At 43.2% G+C, this 18,501-nt stretch overlaps 1 protein-coding gene across 1 annotated transcript; it reads right to left on the minus strand.

Moving 5' to 3' along the window:
• Positions 1-7,748: 7,748 nt before the first annotated feature.
• LOC143034959 (uncharacterized) lies at positions 7,749-17,962 on the minus strand. Its single transcript, XM_076201303.1, has 4 exons — positions 17,852-17,962; positions 11,612-12,787; positions 10,377-11,405; positions 7,749-8,057 (listed from the first exon to the last, which is right to left on the minus strand). Exons 1-4 carry the CDS (start codon positions 17,960-17,962, stop codon positions 7,749-7,751), a joined length of 2,625 nt encoding a protein of 874 aa, XP_076057418.1.
• Positions 17,963-18,501: the final 539 nt, after the last annotated feature.

Raw genomic sequence — 18,501 nt, forward strand, 5'->3', positions numbered from 1 at the left:
CTTTTCGCCGTGCGGCGCCACCCACGACACGACGTCGTGCTCTCCAATAACCATGGGTGTCTATGGACGCTTTCATACGTTCCGACCACGACCACGCGTCAAAGCGTCCATAGACACCCATGGTTATTTGAGAGCTCGACGTCGTGTCGTAGAAGGCGCACGAGCCTTAGGCGTTCCTCAAACGTTATGTCATCTTAAGGTCTTTACCCACTAATAAATCCTTTCTCTCAATTTGATCCACACCTTTCACGTTGTCAAGTCAGCAATCATGTCACCCCTCTCTCTTCGCTCTTCCAGTGTGGGCAATCCCTCTCGAACTCGTCTCTCCTTAGACATGTTGTCAACCAGGTTGATACCACTGCCCCGCAGCGGAATAGACGTTCCCGTTCTTGGTCTGTAAAAAAAAAGTAAAATCTTTCTTCGTGAAGCCGGTCGGTCGGTAATGATGACCCGTCCATTGTGGCGATATGACGGGTCCAGGAGCGCGCGGGTCAGCGTCAGAGATGCCGCCGTTGAGGTTCTCGTGTCGTGCTTGCGATCTCGCCTGGGAGCACGCACGCACGCACCTACCTGTTGCCGGGTCTCCACCATGGATGACGCTTTGCGTGCAGCTGTGACCACGTCATTTTCTACCAGGTCCTTTACAGGGGCTTTTGGCCACCGATCAGCTGGTCTCTCTCTCTCTCTCTCTCTCTCTCTCTCTCTCTCTCTCTCTCTCTCTCTCTCTCTCTCCCCTCTCTCCTTTGAGGTCCTGATGCTCTTGGGTGAGGTGCGTGGATGGGTGACTAGGTGATAGGGAGAGCAGCGGTCAGCTTCAAGTGGGCGTAGTAAGGAAGAGCTGCAGCCCGCCTTTAAGAACATATGTTTGTGTGTGTGTGTGTGTGAGAGACTCATGGTTTTGGATCACGTGTTGGACTCTCGCTCGGTACCAATTACCCTCCTCGGGCAAGAGCTCAGAGCTCGTATCTGGTCCAATCAGTGGGTAATGCTGTGACCCTTCATAGACACACAGACTGGCCCAATCAGTGGGTAATGCCGTGACCCTTCATAGACACACAGACTGGCCCAATCAGTGGGTAATGCTGTGACCCTACATAGACACAGAGACGTAACAAGTCTGATCTTTGCTGTTCCTTCCTTATTTATATTCCATGAACCAACAATCCTATGCAGAAAACTGTATCTTTTAATGTCCATCAAACATGTGTTCTTTGTTTCCTCAGGGTTTTGTTCTTTTGGGTCAAGAATATCTGCACTTTTTGTAACTTTAAACACAGCTGTTGAATCGCCTCTCTTCTCTCCTCTAACGTTGGTAAACCCAGTGCACTCAGTCGCTTTGCCTCTTTTATCAGCTGTTCGGTGTTTTACTTCTAACATTGGTAGCTCCTGATTCATTCTCTCTTCTTATGTTTTATCAAGAAGATCTAGAACCACTTTAGTCGCTCCTATCTGAAGTCTCTTTTTAATTTTGTTATCTTTCTTCTTGTGGGACGACCACACCACTGCAGCATACTCCAGTCTGGGGCGAATCAGGTTTTCGTTTATAATCTTCATAGTGTTCTCCCTGTATTGGAAAGCTACTCTTATGTTCTTCAATAGATTATAGGTTTCCCCAGTGATTCTTGTGATGTATGCTTCTGGTGACAATTTTTCCATAACCATCACTCCCAAATCCCTCTCGTTCTTTGCTCGTGTAAATATACCATTACCCATTCTATAGAACAACGATGAGCTAATTTTCCACCCATTTTCATCATCATTCATTTCTTTACTTGGACATGAATTTCACAGCTTGCTTCACTCATTTACCTTATCGATATCCTCTTGTAACCACCTGGAATCCACTGTTTTGCACTCTCCTCATGATTTTTGCATCACCGGCAAGCAAGTCAGCATGACGGGTCGATTTATCCGAAATGTCATTAACATGTCACAAGAACCCTGCTGGCGCTAATCTCTGCGGGATTCCGCGAGTTACTTCCCTCCGTCTTTCACGATTGCCATAAGTAATCTGTTTTTGAGTCTCTCAACCATTTCAGTAAATTCCATTTCAGACTCCCGCAATAATTTTTTGTGAGATATTAAACGCTTTCTCGAGATCGAAGTAAGCATATTTCACTCGATCATCTTTCTCTCGCAGCATGTACATTACTTTTGAATAGATTTTTAACAAATTGGAAACACGCAATCTTCCTTTCCTAAAACAGATTTGCTTTCCCACTAGGCTTTTTCCCACTTGTCATCTGTACTTTTACAACTCTTTCACACATTTCTGCAAGCACACTGGTTAAAGATGCTATACTTCTTTCATTATTTGGTGACCCACAGGATGTGGCCGGCAAAACCAGCAGCGTTGCCACGTCTAAACCATCCAAAGAAAACGGGGGAGACACCGATTTCTTTATATTTGCATGTATGGCCGTTATAATTAAAGAAACTGCAAGCGGTCCGAACATTCGCACTCAGCTTCTCTATGTAATTACTACAAGGCTTGGACAAGAAAAGGGAAAATTGACGGGGCAATGTCGCCTGACCTGAGATGCCACATCGTTTAACAAGTCTCTTCTTTTCTTTACATGTATAACAATTACTCACATCACCTACCATTTATTAAAAAAAAACAATATGCATTTAGAATATTCCATGTTAACATACTCGGGGTAGTGGACAGCTTCCGGTATATGCTGAATACTTTGATTCAGTACGTGACAACACGGCAGACAACACCTTGTGGGTCACGAGATAATGGAAATAGTCTAGTCTGCTTTGCAGGGGAACTTCCTTGTCGCCACTTTCTCTAAAATTCCTCAATTATGGCCAGTTTCCAATACCTTGGAACTTTCAGTTCTCTGTGAAAAGTGTTCGTGCAGCTTATCCACTAGTTGTCCCCGACATTTCTTTGAGTACCCGATTTGAGATACCGTCAGGCCGTGCGGCTTTCCTCCCCTCCAGTGGTTTTTGCACCTCTCGTGGCTCCAGTTTCATGTCGTGCTTTCACTTTCCCCTATTTCCCTCAAAATGACTCCTTAGTAGATGCGGGTTCAAATTTACCGTTCAGTACTTCTCCTCGAGTATTGGCATCTTTATACATTGTTCCATCCCTTGTAACTGTGCTTCAGTTTACCATCAACGAATCAGTAGAGCAGTTTAGGTCTGTCTCTGTATCTGGCGACTACACATTTCTCGAAACTCCCTTCTTCCTCTTTTCTTTTGTATACTTATTTCTAGCTATCATATACTGTATTCTTCCCTCGGTCCAACAGTTTCTTTCTCTGCCTTTTTGCAGAAACATGTTCTTGTTTTAACCAATCTTTTGCAAAATTGTTGTCTTTTAAATTGGGGTTTTTCCACTTTTTCCACTCCAAGGTAGTAGATATGCTCAGGAATGTCCCGTTTTTGCTATCTGTCTTTTAACTCTGAAGTCTCTTCAGTCTTGGTGTACCTTAGTTCTGCATTCCGTACAGTTACATGGAACTCCAGTGCAACATGGAGCATCGGAAAATCAAGGAATCTACAGCGTCCTGCTCTTTAGTCAGCAGCGAATTCAATATGGCTTGTGCTTCCTTTCCCACATCTCTGATCCTTGTTGGTTCTGTAACCCATTGTGTCGCTATATTGTCATTGTGTGCGTGCGTGCGTGCTTGTTTATCTATTACATTATGGGTGCCTTTTCTCTCGACAACTGCCTTTGTGATTGTTTGACGTCATCGCGGACGTGTCTTGGCACTTGAAGAAGACCGTGTCACCCGGGATGTTATGCAATGAGCCCCGTCCTCACCGGTTTGCAGAGTCACATGCAACTTTGTGCTGCTTCATAGGGTCGTCGTTCGGGGCTATTTTTAGAGGTTGGGGCGCCTTTGCCACCATCTGTCAAGGATAATGTGCGCGTGCATTCACACGTGCTTTGTGTACTTTTGTGTGTGTGTGCGCGCGCGCTTGTGTGTGCTCGTTTGTGTGTATGTGTGCATGCATGCATATGTGTACCAAGATATTTACCTGTCTTTTTGGAGAGTTTCCTAATCATGGCTGTTGGAAATGTTAGCTGTGTGTAAAAGCTTAATTAATAAAACACCTTTCCCCAAAATGAAGGTTTCTGAGAATTTGTAAGGAATTTAGAAAAGTAACCATTACCCTCCACACAGATGTGACCATAGAAAACACATTTTGACCGAGTGAATGTAAATAGAAAAAAGAAAGAAAAAATGAAGATCACTAAACTGTAGACTCGTTTGGGCCAGCACTCGCTTCCACTTCGTCCTCTCGAAAAGCGTCTTCTGTCTCTCCAGCCATTTTCCTTATTTCTTCCTTTTTTATTCTATCTCGTTTGTGCACCATTAATCTTAAGATTCTCATATCAGGTGCTTGGACCCCAGTATTTTGATGGTAGTGTCCAACCTCCTTATACATATGTTAAGGCTGGTATCAATATTTAAAGGAGAATTGCCTTTGTTCCCATAGGGACATAGATAGGTGTCTTTCCAGATGCGATATGAGGGACAAACCCAGCTACTTTATTTCCATATTCTCACAATCTGCTTATTTTGTTTTCTATATCCAGTTCTTCAATAATTCCTTCTCCTTTTCTAATAGTCAGTATTTCATTTTGCTGTCCATACGTTATACAAGTGCCGTCTTTCACAAAACGATGTTGTCCCTACCAGTAGCCTTGCTAGGAATCCCATCTTCTAAAATCTTGCCCACCTCCTCAAACGATACATGACATAAATTGTAAATCCTTCCATTGGTGTTGAGTTTTCTATAAAAAGGTTTTACAAATCACCATACTCTATCTACTTGAACTAATTGGAAATGCTTCAATTAGTTTAGAAGCTATCTTGGTGAAGAATTCATTGAAATGATTTGCCATTGCATATTTGTTAAACAACAAATCTTTTAGGGACTGCCATAGGCTGAGATCTGTTTTAATGTATTTTATTAATATATTAACCTTGTTTTGCATTGTTCTCCAAATACTAAACCTTATTCCTACAATGTAGGAACTTCTCATAATCAGAATGGTTATTATACTTCCTGAATTTATCGAATCCATATTCTCTGTTGCCATCCACGGTTCCGTCCTTTGTTTGATCCCAAATTTTCTAAGGGGAGCTACTGAATCAGTGTCAGAGAAACTAATTGGATTAGGCATTGGTGAAGCAGTCGTATGGAATGTTACGTTTGCCTTCATAGTAAAAGTATTAGGAAGCTCTCCCGAATGGCGATCCTCCGGATTTCTTTGTCGTGATACGTAACGTAAGTAAATGAATTTTGTTTTCGCAAACAATTTGGAAATAGCAAGTAATCATAAAAATCAGACAAAAACAATGTAGGGTGTAGAAAGAAACGGTCAATGAATTGTGTGTGTTTGCAGAGACGCATTGTGCGTGTGAAGTTATCGAGGGATTAGTCCAGAACGAGTCTATTATTGGAATGATAAAGTCACCCCCGTAAGAAGGTTCATTCTTTTTAGTTGTCCGTGTCAACACAGAGCACGTGGAAATCTTGTCGGGATGGAGGGGCTCAACTACAAATTAATTTTACTCTGCTTATTTTGCATTTTTTTTTTCGTTATTTGTAATTGCTTTCGTCATTTATTTGTTTTTCTGTGTATTTACACGTTTATTCATTTTGAAAACCACTTCCTGCGCATGAATTAAATATGACGTCGATTTCAGTGAAGAAAATAGATAAAAGTCACGGTTTTGACATTTTACAATCTGGAGGTTCAGCAAGTGTGGCTAATATGGCAGTGATCGAAATACATGTAGCGATTAGAGGGAAGGGCTGCTGGTCTAATTTTGTTACTGAAGTATGGTGCAACTTACTACTGATAAATAGTTAACACATAAATATGTGTGTGTAATGCACATGTGACGCCAGTGATTTTGAGAGAAAATTTCTTTAACTTTCTGTATCTATCTTGTCTTCAAAATTCAACAAAATTCACAATATGGAGGAAAAGGCGTAAGTCGTCAGGATGTCGATCCATATGACACCGACAACTCTTTCAACCATCACTTATGGGCGTCTTCAGGGTACGACTGGTTACAATATAAGATTGCACGGATGGATAAAGCAGAGTTAGGTGTGTGTGTGTGTGACCCGGGGAGGTCATCCTACTAAGGGTAACTGGCTTCTGTCTCCCGTGGTCTTCTGTCCCCCCGTGGGTGGGTCTGTCTTTTCTACTTGAGGAGAGGACATCGCCCGGTGATAGGTGCCCATTTAACATTTGCAATGATGCTCAACGCCTCAGCTGTTAATAAACGTCCATCATTGCTGTCGCAGTGGATGATTTCTGTGTCCTTGATGAGGTCTTGTAAGGGTTGCTTCTTGTCTTCGCCGTCGACGAAGAGTTAGTGCGGTGCTATTCCTAACAAAGGAGGGAGGGAGGGAGGGAGGCCTCCAAGTGGGTCAAGTGGCTAAAGACGCCCATTGAGAGACACTCGTAGGGCTCCGTTGGCCAAGACCTCTCTAAGGGCGTCTGCTTCCTGCCATATGCAGGCCGCCCCGTCATTTTTCGCCAAGTGTCCGCAACATATCTGGCGTCGATCCATTCCTCTGGCATTCAAGGTTCTTGCTCTTACCTCGGATAGGTACATGTTGGCCAAAGGAACACTGAGCGCTGGTGCCATCGCAACTTCATCCACCACCGGCCGTGAACTTCGCCCTTCCATGTGTGTGTGTGTGTGTGTGTTTGTATATGTGTGCTTGCGTGCGCGCGCGCGTGAGTGTAGAGTAGCGCTTGCACCACAGTGAGTACTTAATTTGATATTTCTCTTGTTAAGGGCACTTGTTTGATTTAAATTGGCGGGCGCCGACCTGTTGGAGGGTACGGAGTTCGTGGTTGTCAAAATCAGCGTCCTTCAAATTAGGGGGATCCTTCACTCCACTGCTGCTTAAAATCGAATGTCCACATTCCCCCCCCCCCGCCCCACTTTGTTTACTCTACTTCGTTTTTTTTTTTTTTTTTTTTTTTTTTTTTTTTTTTTTTTTTTCCTCTCCCTCTCCTCTTCCCTCCCTTTTCCTCCCTGCCTCCTTTTCCTCCCCCTCCTCTTTCTTCTTTTCTCCCTCTTCCTTGTTTTTTTTTTATCATCTGTGTTGGACTGCATGTCATGAGGGTTGATGGGGGTAATTAAACCCCGCTTTACAGCTCTTGATATATTGTACAAAAACACCGTAAATTCTCTCTGAGTGCAGGGCGCATACGCCTGAATCCCGCGTAAAGGTTTCCATGGAAACCTTGGATAGGATGAATGGCATAGCAACGTCCGACTCTTCTCGTCCTCCACACTCGGGGACTGCGCCGTTTGTCCAAGTCCACAGATGGTCTGGATATGGCTCGGGCAATGAGCCTCTTTCGTCATTGGAATGTTCTCTTGGGGTGAGAAGTTCGAGTGGTGATGCATTTCATCACTTGAATAAGGATGATTTGCCGTGCGGCGGTGCGCGAATCTCTGCAGTACTTGCTAGAGATAAAGGGCTTGACAGGGGTATTCACATGTGGGTCGGATCTCGCGGTCTCTGCCAGAGACCTGGGTGAGGCGTCACCATCCAGATGTAGAATTCGACATCTTGAAGACGTGGAGCCACCTGAGGGTGACTAAAGATGACCCAAGAATGCGGGCAAGCCGTAGCTTCCCAGTGGAAATCAACGTGAACGAGGGCTTGAAGATATATTCGTAGTTGTAGCTATGAGTGAATGTCGGGGTTCAGCTGAGACTTGGGTCGTAGGACGTTGTATCCCCGGGTCAGGCCGGAGGGCTTGTTCGCAGGAAAAGAGCGGGGACACCCTCGTGGGCTCGCGGCGACACAAGACGCCGCGCCGCCGCGCTGGCTGGATTGGGAGCGGGCTGGCTTCCTTGGCTTCGTTGACATTGTCTGGAGAGACGACATCTCTCTGACTGTTGCTGAGTCCAGGTCATTCTCAGAGGTTTGAGCTTCCTGAATGGAGTCTGCGGGGCCGGCCAAGCGTAGGCGTAGGTGTCGGCTTTCTTTATGGGGAGGGTTACTCGTGAAACCGCTTCTGCCAAATTTGACCCCCATGGGCTCGTGTTGGACTACACATCGGAAGGGTTAACGGGGGGTAATTAAGTTCCGATGTACGACTCCTGGTATATAGTGTAAATTTATACAAAGACGCCGTCAAGTCTTGCAGTGGAGGACGTGCGCGTCTGAATCCCGCTGATAAGGCTCCGATGGAAATATGAACTAGGCTGGGCTGCTTGCACAGCAACGCCCAACTCGTCTCATCGTCTGAACTCCGGGATTACGAAGGCCCATGTTTGTCAACATACGATCAGGTTATGACCCCGCCCCCTTCCCCCGGGAAAGGGGCGGGGCTCCGGTGTTCGGTTGGCTGCAAAGTGTGCTGACTTCGTCTACCACACTGTTTACAAATCATCATTTTGCATTTTACTCAAGAATATTGTAAGTCTGTTTGTCTATGGAAAATTTATTTTAAAGTTTGTTGGTAAAATTAACTAACAAGCTGTATGTATGTATATGTATATATATATATATATATATATATATATATATATATATACACATACACACACACACACAACTTATACCCACTCTCGGAGAAAGATAAGCTGAGATACAGTGTAAAGCGTATATTTCGATAGCCGGAGAGGACCAGTTAGTGGTCGAAATATACGGTTTACTCTGTATGTCAGCTTATCTTTCTCCGAGAGTGGGCTTAAGTTTTATTTTATTCGTGTGTTACGACACCTACGTCACTTGATTTGATATGTATATATATATATATATATATATATATATATATATATATATATATATCATATATATATATATATATATATATATATATATATATATATATATATATATATATATATATATATATATAGATATATATATATATAGATATATACACATACCAGTATATATACATAGATATATATATATATTATATATATATATATACATATATATATATATATATATATATATATATTATATATATACATACATATATATATATTATATCTATACATATATATATATATATATATATATATATATATATATACATATATATATATAAAGCTTAAACCCACTCTCGGAGAAAGATAAGCTGAGATACAGAGTAAAACCGTATATTTCGACCACTGACTGTGGTCCTCTTCAGCAGTTACATATATATATATATACATATATATGTTATATGTATATACATATATATGTTATATATATACATATGTATTATATATACACATTGTTACGAATCTCGCTCACCTATCTGACTTGCAATAGATTAAGTATGTGAAATGAGTTCCCAAGACCCCATGTCTTTGGGATAACTCAAATAGAAATTGTAAAGTTGTCAGACTCGTAACACATAGTAAGAGTGAATGGGTGACTGAGTTCCCAAGACCCCATGTCTTTGGGAAAACTCCAATAGAAATTACAAGGTCGCCACTTGATTTTATTAAAATCAAGAAAATCAAGAAAAATGAAACGCACAGAATAACGTTTAACAATATTAATTTAAGTTAAAGATTACATGAAGGATTACAATCACTAAACTTCAAGTGTGTAAAAAGTTTACATTCAAATGAGTAAATATATATTTCAAAACAGAAGATTCCCGCTCGAAAACTTTTAACGGGGGTGAAAGAAGATTAATTAATTAATTAATACTTTACCAACGAAAAACACTGTCTAAGTCTCTACTTTAAACATTTAACACCACGACATGAAGCTCTTGTGGTGTTACTAGCTGAGTTAAAAAGGTCTTATGACTAATACAGGGGGAGTACAGAGGACTTACTTCAAGCCGAACCCCTCCGAGGCAACCTTTACACTTTCCCCTCTACCCTCAAAACTGATTCTGACACGCCCAAGTCGCCCTGGTTCTTCTTCAAAAAAACCCTCTGGCCCATAGGAATTGCGTCTATGGTGGTTGAACCTCATTGGTCAATTAACTAAAAACGTTCTCCTTCGTTCTAGGCTGAGTGTTAGAACAAATACTCCATTGAGTAGGTTTCCTTCCCACGCGTCCTCCTCAGTACTCGTCCTGTAATCTGACACTCCACGTAATCGCGGGGTGCCGTTATCCAAGCAATAAAACTATTCCCACCTTACATATATGGGAATATATGTGACACCTCCCTCTTTAAGGTTAAAAAAAAAAAAATCTTGAAAAGATTTTTTGTTTTTTTTTGTTTACTTGAGGGAGAATACACTTACAATCTTGACAGGCAATCAGCTATCACATTGTCTTTCCCTCGTACATGACGAACATCTAAATGATACTCCTGCAAAAACAAACTCCACCTGGTTAAGCGGAGGTTCTTATCTTTAAACTTGCTAAGATACTTCAAGGGATGGTGATCTGTGAAAACCGTTACCTGGGCACCAACAGGAATATACACCGCAAAATGCTTAAGTGCTAAGATGATCGACAGCAACTCCTTTTCAATGGTGCTGTACTTTAACTGAGCCATGTTTAATTTCTTGCTAAAATAACTCACGGGGTGGTCTACCTTATTTTTTGTTTGTAATAAAACTGATCCAACTCCCATGTTACTCGCATCACAATACAGATGAAATGGTTCTGAGAAATCTGGGGCTTGCAACACAGGGCCAGTGCACAAAACACTCTTGGCTTGTACAAAAGCGGAGTTACACGTCTCAGTCCACTGGAACTTCGTTCCTTTCTTCAACAAATCAGTCAACGGGGCCACTAACGCGGAGAAATTATAAATGAACATCCTGTAGTAAGCTATAGTCCCTAGAAAGCAGCGGACCTCTCTTTTACTCTTAGGGGTGACTATGTTCAGAATGGCTTCTACTTTAGCGTGGGGTGGAGCAACCTCTCCTTGCCCTACGACATAACCAAGATAACGCACTTTAGCTTTAACAAAATCACACTTGGACAAGTTAAGCACTAAGTTGGCAGACACTAACTTGTCAAAGAATAAAACCAGGCGACTCAAATGTTCTTGCCAGGTATTACTATAGATGACAACGTCATCAAGATAGGTTACACAACCAGGAATGGTCTCTGTAAGATTATTCATCAACCTTTGGAAGGTGGCAGGGGCATTGGTCATTCCAAATGGCATTACATTACACTGGTAGGTCCTCCCAAGAGTTGTGAAGCACGAGATGGACTGGGCACGAGGGGTCATAGGCACCTGCCAATACCCCCGTAGCAGGTCTAGTTTACTTATGAAACGTGATCCACCTACTCTATCAATGCACTCTTCGATCCTAGGTAAGGGGTACGAATCTTTCTTGGTGACAGCATTCACACGTCGGAAATCGATACAAAACCTCTGAGTACCGTCAGATTTCGGCACTAGTATCGCGGGGGAGCTCCACTCACTTTGTGCTGGTTGAATCAAGTTGTGGGCCAGCATATAGTCGATCTCCTTCTGAATGATAGCTGCTCGTTGTGGGTTCACACGATACGGGGCTTGCTTGATGGGCTTTGCATCTTCCCGTCCACGTCATGCAGCGTCAGGTGGGTCCTCTCAGGGGCATCCCGAAAGCTCTCCTGGTATCGTCTCAGCAACTCCAGTAGGTCCTCTCGCCGCTCAGCCGGGAGATGACCCAGTTTGTCCACCACTTGGGGCCACACCTCTGCATTCGTCTTCCACGTCATCTCGAGGGTGGGGGAGATGGAGTCCTCGTCTTCTTCAGGCACGATAGAGACAGTACACACACTTCTGCCCGGTCCACCCACATCATTTTTGTCCCTCTCCTGGTAGTCTTTCAGCATGTTGAGGTGACACAATTGTTCCTTCCGTCTCCTATCAGGTGTAGCTACCACGTAATTCAGTTCCCCCACTCGCTTCACCACTACATACGGACCGCTAAACTTGGCCCTTAAGGGGTTACCTTGGAAGGGCAGTAGCACGAGCACCTTATCCCCTTGTTTAAACTCTCGCACTCTCGCCTTCCTGTCATAGTTTTGTTTCATTCGCTCTTGAGCACTCTGTAAGGTTTCTCTAGCCCTCTGCCAACAGGAGGCCAACCTACTCCTCATATCCTCCACCGACTTTATCACTTTCGGAGCACCCAGTGGCTCCAAGAGACACTCTTTCAGGACTCTAAGGGGTCCTCTGACACAGTGCCCAAACACCATATCGAAGGGTGAGATGCCCATCGATTCGTTAGGTACTTCGCGCACCGCAAACAACAGATACGGTAGTGCTTGATCCCACCCTGTATCATTATCTAGGCACCATTTCTTCAGCATAGTCTTTAAGGTCTGATGATACCTTTCAAGTGCACCCTGGCTTTGGGGATGGTACGCACTCGAAGTGACTTTAACAATACCCAGGGCTCCCAAACCCTGCATAACCTCTTTGGACAGAAATACAGACCCTTGGTCTGTCTGTAACTCCCTAGGTAATCCCCATCTTGTAAAGAATTTGATGAGTTCCTGGAAGACTACTTTAGCATGTACCCGACGTAGTGGTACGGCCTCGGGATACCTTGAAAAGGTATCCATTAACGTTAAGATATACTCATTACCATTTTTTGTTTTTGGTAACGGTCCTACTATATCTGCAATTACCTTAGCAAAGGGTTCCTCTCCCACGGGGATTGGTTTTAAAGGGGCTACGGCCACAGACTGGTTAGGTTTGCCCACTACTTGGCAGGTGTGGCAACTGCGACAGTACTGTGTTACATCCTTTCTGATTCCGGGCCAATAGAAATGTTGCCAGATGCGGTCTAGGGTCTTTCGTACACCCATATGTCCTGCGAAAGGACTATCATGCCCCATCTGCATAACCTCTTCCTTGTAGACCTTCGGCAACATTATTTGTCGCCTTTCAGACCATACTGCGTCATCAGTAGGACAGGTACTATCCACCCACTTGCGGAATAGTACTCCCGACTCCAAATAGTATTCCTCTGACAACTCGCTACCACTCTCCACTCTTTCATACAAATCCCTCAAATCGGGATCAACTCTCTGTAAGTCACTGAGACTCTTTTCTCCTTTCTTCTCACCCATTCTGCGTGAGTCACTTAGACTCCTTTCTTCTACTTTCTCCTATCCCTTTCTGTGTGAGTCACTTAGACTCCATTTCTCTCCTTTCTGCTCTCCCTTTCTGTGTGAGTCACTTAGACTCCATTTCTCTCCTGTCTTCTCTCCCTTTTTGTATGAGTCGCTTAGACTCCATTTCTCTCCTTTCTTCTCTCCCTTTCTGTGTGAGTCGCTTAGACTCCATTTCTCTCCTTTCTTCTCTCCCTTTCTGTGTGAGTCACTTAGACTCCATTTCTCTCCTTTCTTCTCTCCCTTTCTGTGTGAGTCGCTTAGACTCCATTTCTCTCCTTTCTTCTCTCCCATAAACAGACGAGTCAGGTCATACACTTCCGACTCGCCGTCTCGTTCCTCTCGGAACAGGCACCTCAAGTCGGCTTCTGCCTCGACTTGGGTACTTTCATTAGGGATTTTTCCCTCGGGCTTGAAACTGTCCTTACAGGTAGGATTTCCACCGTCTTCCCCTCTCAAGACCTTTATTGGCATCATTTGGTCCTCAGACCCTTCTCTCTGGGCAGCCATGGTCCTTGTGACCGCGCAAACCGGCAGTAATCCCGGATGCTCTCTCTCGAATTGTTCAGTTTCTTCCGAAACAATTGGAATATCTGACACTATGGGTGTGGGGGACATCTTTCCACCCACTAAGTCATTTCCTAGAATGACTTCAACTCCTTCCACTGGCAACTGATCTGCTAGGCCTATCTTTGCCTGTCCCTCATATAGAGGCGATTCCATATCTACCTCTACCAGTGGCACCTTTGTTAGGCCTCCTAGGGAGCCTATAACTACTCTCCCTTTTACTATAGGTTTTTCTACTAAACTGCTCAGCATTACTGATTGGAGGGCTCCTGAGTCCCTCAGTATCGTCACCTTTTTCTTCTTTTCTCCCTTTATGGTGATTGTTCCTTGAAACAGGAACGGTTCATAACCTCTCAAGTGAGGTTTCATCTCATCCTTCTCCATGCCGTCTGTGGCAACCTTTCTCCTGAGGGCCACTACTTTGGTGGTCTCCTCCTCGTCCTCCCCCTCTCGGACATTACTTTCTATGTGGGTGTCCCATCTATTTAATAATACTATGGGTTTAACCCTCTCTATCCCCTTTCTCCTGTGCCAACAATCCCTCATCAGGTGGCCTACCCTTCCACAATAGCTACATGAAATTATCTGTGATGACTTTCTATAGTCACCTTTCTTGACCTCTAGGGATTTTGTAGGTCCACCTGAGGAGGTTGATTGTGGGATCCTCGGCTGTTCCTCTCTCCCCCTTGGAGTAACTGAGAATTTCCCTGCAGTAGGTTTAAGTATTTCATATTTATCTGCTAATACTGCAGCCTCCTCCAACTTCGAGACTTCTTTCTCCTGAAGATACAATGACACCTCTTTAGGGATGGATCTCAGATACTCTTCCATTAACATTAACTCAGCTAGTTTCCTATAATCTCCATTTATGTTACGGGATCTTACCCATTGGTCCCATAACATTCTTTTCTCTCTACTAAATTCAACGTGTGAGATATTAGATTGCTTCCTCAGATTCCTAAATTTTACCCTATAAACTTCAGGCACTAATTCACAGGCTCGTAGGATGGCTGCTTTGATTTCATCGTAATCCTTTGTTTGTGAATCCTCTAAAGCACCATAAACTCTTAGCGGCTTGCCTCTGAGGCTTGTTCGCAACAATGCAGGCCAATACTGCTTCGGCCACTGATAATCTTCCGCTATTCCTTCAAACGTTCTAAAGTAAGTATCCACCTGTGATTCATCAAATTCAGGAAGCAATTTAGCGTTATGCACTACATCAAAATTGAGCCTTCTATTCACGAATTGAGATTCTGATAGCACTCGTCTACTTTCTTGTAAGTTAACTTGAAGTCTAAGGTTTTCATTGTCTACTCTAGCCTTTTCAGTTTCTTCCCTTTTTACTTCAGCTTCTATCTTTGCTATCTCTAACTTCAACCGTAATTCGCTTAATCGAGATTCAGTGTTTTGAGATTCACCCTTCTCTATTTCCTCTTCCACTTCTTCCTCTTCCTCACATTCTGAAGTGACAGACTCTCTATCTGCCCTTCCTTCATCTCTCATTGCCCCACTTTCATCTCGATTATGCACTATTTCTACAACAATTCTTATTAATTCAGTTTTATTTGCCTCATGTGCATGCTCAACCCCTAGACTTTGTGCTATGAACCTCAAGTCGTTAGCAGTAAGGCTCTGTATATCCTTCTTGCTAGGTTGTTTGTGTACAAACTCCAATACCTCCTCTGTACTTGTCAACTTCATTTTCTCACACTATTGATCCTATTTAATACTAAATATTTTCGTTGGTAATTCTTTCACTTTACCGTTAAAATCCTGGCAGGGTCGCCAATTTATATGTTACGAATCTCGCTCACCTATCTGACTTGCAATAGATTAAGTATGTGAAATGAGTTCCCAAGACCCCATGTCTTTGGGATAACTCAAATAGAAATTGTAAAGTTGTCAGACTCGTAACACATAGTAAGAGTGAATGAGTGACTGAGTTCCCAAGACCCCATGTCTTTGGGATAACTCCAATAGAAATTACAAGGTCGCCACTTGATTTTATTAAAATCAAGAAAATCAAGAAAAATGAAACGCACAGAATAACGTTTAACAATATTAATTTAAGTTAAAGATTACATGAAGGATTACAATCACTAAACTTCAAGTGTGTAAAAAGTTCACATTCAAATGAGTAAATATATTTCAAAACAGAAGATTCCCCGCTCGAAAACTTTTAACGGGGGTGAAAGAAGATTAATTAATTAATTAATACTTTACCAACGAAAAACACTGTCTAAGTCACTACTATAAACATTTAACACCACTACATGAAGCACTAGTGGTGTTACTAGCTGAGTTAAAAGGTCTTATGACTAATACAGGGGGAGTACAGAGGACTTACTTCAGCCGAACCCCTCCGAGGCAACCTTTACACTTTTCCCTCTACCCTCAAAACTGACTCTGACACGCCCAAGTCGCCCTGGTTCTTCTTCAAAAAACCCTCTGATTGGCCCATAGGAATTGCGTCTATGGTGGTTGAACCTCATTGGTCAATTAACTAAAAACGTTCTCCTTCGTTCTAGGCTGAGTGTTAGAACAAATACTCCATTGAGTAGGTTTCCTTCCCACGCGTCCTCCTCAGTACTCGTCCTGTAATCTGACACTCCACGTAATCGCGGGGTGCCGTTATCCAAGCAATAAAACTATTCCCACCTTACATATATGGGAATATATGTGACAACGTGTATATATATATATATATGTATATATATATATATGTATATATATATATACAATATATTATATATACATATATATTATATATACATATATATTATATATATACATATATATTATATATATAAGATATGTATATATATATATATATTCGTTAAGCTTGTCAGTATATTCTCTTTTAAGAATATTCTGTTGAAAACGACAGCAAATTCATTAGAAATTTATTTCTTTCTTAAGCTTTCTAGCTTTCGGAAAGTAGATTTCTGGGGGAATGAGAGGGGAAGAAGCAAATTTCCAATTGACATTGGTAATTTATATTAACACAGAAGTCTATGTTATATACAGAATAAATGAAAATAAACAAAACACAGTATAATAAACCCAAGACGTTTCGCAGATCGTTCTGCATCTTCAGTTGGAGTGAAGGGAAGTGTGACCAAGATGAGTATAAATATGTATAAAGGAAAAACTTGGAGAGGTCACTTAATGACTCTCCTCTGTTTATTATACTGTGTTTTGTTTATTTTCATTTATTCTGTATATAACATAGACTTCTGTGTTGATATAAATTACCAATGTCAATTGGAAATTTGCTTCTTCCCCTCTCATTCCCCCAGAAATCTACTTTCCGAAAGCTAGAAAGCTTAAGAAAGAAATTAATTTCTAATGAATTTGCTGTCGTTTTCAACAGAATATATATATATATATATATATACATATGTGTATATATATGTGTGTATATATATATGTATAATATTATATATATATACATATATGATTGATGACTCGGTTTAACGTCGCGAATTCCTCCCTGTGAGGAGGCTAGGTCGGTAACCTTTACAGAGGACATTGTAGCGTGGAAATTTAAAGAACCATACCCTTGGTCCAACTCGCTGGCGGCAGAATTCGAACTGCCGTCACCTCGACCTCCGCCGCAAGTGGCGACGCTCTAACTCACCTTGGGAGAATCCTGGGGTATCGCTGGAAGGACTTGGTATTTGTACTGTGGGACTCAGCCTAGGCCAGCTCGTTCGTGTACGTCGACTCTGTGGGCATCGTGCGGCCTCGCGTCTCCCTGACGTTGATCCCACTCCTCACAGGGAGAGTTCCTGTCTCCTCTAGAAGAGAGAGAGAGAGAGAGAGGGGCAGAAACCCTCGATGGAGGAGGAGACGAAGGGGACGGACGCCCACGGAACTCCTGGCTGAAAGGGCAAATGGATCGGACCTGTCGAGAGTGGTTTGGAGTGGGAAGGAGGGAAGGGTGTGTGCATGGGAGTTTCTTACTCGGAGAGACCGTGGTGGAGGGGACGGACTGGCGCCAATTGTCCATTGTCTTTGCTGCAAAATGTTCCGGAAGTGCGACATCGCATTGACATTCAAAGTGTTTGATGTTCTGTGAGCCACAACTTTGTTAGGCCGGTGCTCCTCACTGAAATCTTGGACCCCACATCACTCCACATTCCCTTTTATCTGCGCCCCCCCCCCAGTCATTTCCTCCCTAACCTCCTCTTCCTTTGACGAAGGACCCTCACCTGTTCACTTCCTTTGACGTAGGACCCTCACCTGTTCACTCTGCGACTCAGCAAGGACATCGATGGTGAGTTCGTGTCGATGGTCCTCCACCGGCTCCTCTACGTCAGCATCGTCGACCTCAAAACCGTTACTCACGGACATGACTTCACCTACCACTTGGACAGCTCTCCCAGCCTCAGATCCCACAAAGTCTCTCTCTTTCCGGAACACAGTTTGGCCAAAGTTCTTCCAGGCAGACTGCAGTGTGCGGTGAGAGAGAGACCATTCTAGGTTTTGTCAGTGCATTGGAGGTTGAAGTGCTCCCCCCCCCCCCGCCAAAAAAAAACAAAAAACGAAGGGTCAAATGGGTGTCAATAGGGACTCTGGAACACCTGGGAAACGGTGCCTCGGTGAATAGCCTCTTGACATTGGAATCGCCTAGCGTTGATCCAGGGACGGCTGCCGTAGCGGAGGGGGGGTGTGTGTGTGGAAGAAATTTAGCCTCGATGAAGTCGTACTCGGCGGTGTCCAGGTCTACAAAAGCTGGTGGGTCGGTGGGTGTGCAGCAGAATGATCTATTAAGAGAAGACAGTTACGTGCGCTACCATCACGTCAACGGTTGTGACGCAGTAAAAGAGAGGAAGAAGAAAAAAATATTATCTTACGCCAGGAGGCGCTAAAGTGTGGCCAAGTCGCACCCG

Source organism: Oratosquilla oratoria, chromosome 18 (assembly GCF_046742065.1).
Source record: "Oratosquilla oratoria isolate Oo_2021 chromosome 18, ASM4674206v1, whole genome shotgun sequence".
Taxonomy (NCBI): domain Eukaryota; kingdom Metazoa; phylum Arthropoda; class Malacostraca; order Stomatopoda; family Squillidae; genus Oratosquilla; species Oratosquilla oratoria.